At 44.2% G+C, this 3,096-nt stretch overlaps 1 protein-coding gene across 1 annotated transcript; it reads left to right on the top strand.

Moving 5' to 3' along the window:
• The first annotated feature begins 314 nt into the window (after window positions 1–314).
• gfi1aa (growth factor independent 1A transcription repressor a) lies at window positions 315–2,866 on the top strand. Its single transcript, XM_072363837.1, has 6 exons — window positions 315–537; window positions 656–838; window positions 1,330–1,724; window positions 1,952–2,089; window positions 2,233–2,398; window positions 2,482–2,866. Exons 1-6 carry the CDS (start codon window positions 426–428, stop codon window positions 2,658–2,660), a joined length of 1,173 nt encoding a protein of 390 aa, XP_072219938.1. The 5' UTR covers window positions 315–425; the 3' UTR covers window positions 2,661–2,866.
• Window positions 2,867–3,096: the final 230 nt, after the last annotated feature.

The following is a 3,096-nucleotide window of genomic DNA, read 5'->3' as shown; positions in this document are numbered from 1 at the left end:
ACCTACTATTCAATTTAGATAATAAGGATTAAGTCTAAGGCAACAGTGGCGACATGTAAATGTATCGTGTCATATAAACTTCCATTTATGAGATTCCGAGACGGTACCTTTGAACATAGTAGACTACATCTAGTCAATCCAATCGACCGAGATCCTTTTCGGATCACTTGTTGAACGTGGTCTGTTTTTTGGGGGGTTGTTGTTGAGGGGGGCGCTACCTGCCCAGCGACACCTGGTAAGCGATACAGCCTTTTTGCGCATGCGTAATGGTCGTCCAAAAATCCAAACGCCGTCTCGCCTGACAACCAATGATGTTCCAATCTGCCCAGAGATAAAGTCAAAACAGCGTGGAGAGCAGAGGAGTTAAGAGGAGGATTTTTTGCCTGAGAAGCTGTGAGCCGCAGCCTGAGGGAGAGTTGAACAACATGCCGAGGTCCTTCCTGGTGAAGAGCAAAAGGGCGCATAGCTACCACCAACCCCGCTATCTGGACGATGACTACAACAGGCTGGACACTATTCTGGCTCATATATGCGCAGGTGGGTTCCTGTGTGCGTAATTACGCACGGAAATGGTAGAAATATATGGCAGTAAATAGCGAGTTTTCCTAATGGAAATGGTAAATTTTACACGAAAGTTACACTCTGCTGTCAACAGAGACTAAATCTCATGGGGAGTTTGAATCCAACTTGGAGCCACAGGAAGACGTGACTGCAGCGTCCAGGCGGCGGTCTCCTGGGTCGCTGTCCTCAACCTCCCCACTGAGCTGTGGAGGAAGCGTGTGTGAACGGTCGTCCGACTGTGATTTCTGGCGTCCGCTGTCTCCCTCCTCCTCTCCAGGTCCACACAAATATATTTTCATCCTGACAAAAGTTCAGCAAAGTTTGTTTGTGATATTTGAAAAGTGCGGTGGTATTGTTTCGCTTTTTGGGGTTAGTCTACATAACCTATTCTTAGCCTTCTTTTGTTACTTGTTCAACCTTCAGTAATACATCGACAAGGGGAAACCATCTGTTTGTATTTGTATTTTTGCTTGTTTTACATGTGAGAGTAAACTGGTGAGCACAAATTTTCAGAAACTGCTCGGAATTCAAAACAAGGATAATAGGCAGCAATTAAAATATTTATTAACTTTGATTGAGAGATCGATATTTTCATATTGGCAATTATTGTGCCTCTTGCTGATATAACATTTCTGGTTTAAAAAACAAACAAAAAAACAATAACCGCTATTTTGTAGTGTTTGGTAATTTGACAATCATAAAACGCAATTTTCAGATCATGCAGTCCAGACATTAACCGCAGATCTCGAAATCCACATCTAACTCCAGATTCAGATAAATGTTCCACACCCGCAGCGGAGGACAGTCGCTTCAACATCCCGCTCTTACCTTACTCTTGGTCTGCATATTCCGGCTCCAAGCTGATACATCTGGTTGAGGGGCCTTATCAACAGCCCCTCCGTGGCCACAGGGGGTCCCACTCACCCGTCAGCAAGTACGGGGCAGAGGACAGCGGCAGTGAGCAGGTATACGCACAGCGGGGCCTGGGATGCTACCAGGACTATTCTTCAACGACCCACCGTATATGCAGGATGCGGGATGGTGACGAGCTGTATGTGGCGGCAAAGCAGCAGAACCGCGAGGCCGAAATCAAATCTGAGAATGATTTCTTGCCATCTAACCTCGAAGTAAATGGATCCTATAAGTGCATTAAATGCTGCAAGGTCCGTGTTCATTTTTGCTTTACTCACAGTTCAAATCGATTTGAGTTTGAGAAGATGTCATTGATAACACATTCAGTTTAAGGATTTGACATTAGATTTCAATATACTTTCTATTGATTTTAAAATTAATAAATGCCATTTGTGGAAAATCATTTAAGCTGAATCACAACGTTTCTTTCTTTTGAGCTTGATTACGAAGAAGCTTAAAAAAGTGTGTTTTTCCAAAGGTGTTCTCAACGCCTCACGGGCTGGAGGTGCATGTGCGGCGCTCACACAGCGGGACGCGGCCGTTTGAGTGTGGCATCTGTGGGAAGACCTTCGGACACGCAGTGAGCCTGGATCAGCACAGAGCGGTCCACTCACAGGTGGGTTAGAGTCTCGAAGTGATAACAGTTAATCAGGGGCCTTTAGGGCCACAGACGCAAAGGGCCTTGGTGGGTAGGCCAGCTGGAGTTCTGCGTGATGAATCTGTGTCCAAGGTCTTCCACACTTTTTAATCTTTTTACAGGAGAGGAGCTTTAGCTGTAAAATCTGTGGCAAAAGCTTTAAGCGTTCCTCCACGCTCTCCACACACCTGCTCATCCATTCGGACACGCGGCCTTATCCATGCCAGTATTGCGGGAAGAGATTCCACCAAAAGTCCGACATGAAAAAGCACACTTTCATCCACACTGGTGAGACACTGAACATAATGTAATTGATAAATGAGTCACGCACGCATAAATTACCTATCATCGTGATTTTGCTCCTGCTACAGGTGAAAAGCCGCACAAGTGTCAGGTGTGCGGAAAGGCCTTCAGTCAGAGCTCCAACCTCATCACGCACAGCAGGAAGCACACAGGCTTCAAACCGTTCGGATGCGATCTGTGCGGCAAAGGTTTCCAAAGGAAAGTGGACCTGAGGAGACACAAGGAGACGCAGCACGGACTCAAATAAGCTGATTTCAACGTTTTAACATGACATCCGGCACTTTGTACTTTGACTGAAAATATGGTCTTGCTTTAGTTTGCTGTATTGGCCTGCGTTTTTCTTAATTAACTAGTCTGAAATGTTTTTTTCCCTCCCATTTATTTATCATCTATTTTTACACATTATTATTATGAAGAGGAAACCTAATCATTAATTTCCAGAGCTGAATATTTGATCAGGTTTTAGTCGGTTTGTTATTTGATGGATTAAATATCAAATTAAAAAGAAAATTTGTCAGTTTTTTTCCAGTCAAGAAACTATTGCAATTCCGCATTGTAAAACTGAACGCATCGGTTAAAACTTTGTCTGCGTTGATCCACTGATTTGACTGCAGGTTGTAAAAAAAAAAAAGAAAAGAAGAGTGTTAAGTCACGCACACCATCAATCACGTCCCCAATCTGCA

This window comes from Leuresthes tenuis, unplaced genomic scaffold (assembly GCF_036924035.1).
Source record: "Leuresthes tenuis unplaced genomic scaffold, fLeuTen1.0.hap1 SCAF_14, whole genome shotgun sequence".
NCBI lineage: Eukaryota > Metazoa > Chordata > Actinopteri > Atheriniformes > Atherinopsidae > Leuresthes > Leuresthes tenuis.
Note: the sequence above shows the minus strand (reverse complement) of the source record. Positions and strands in the feature narration are given on the sequence as shown.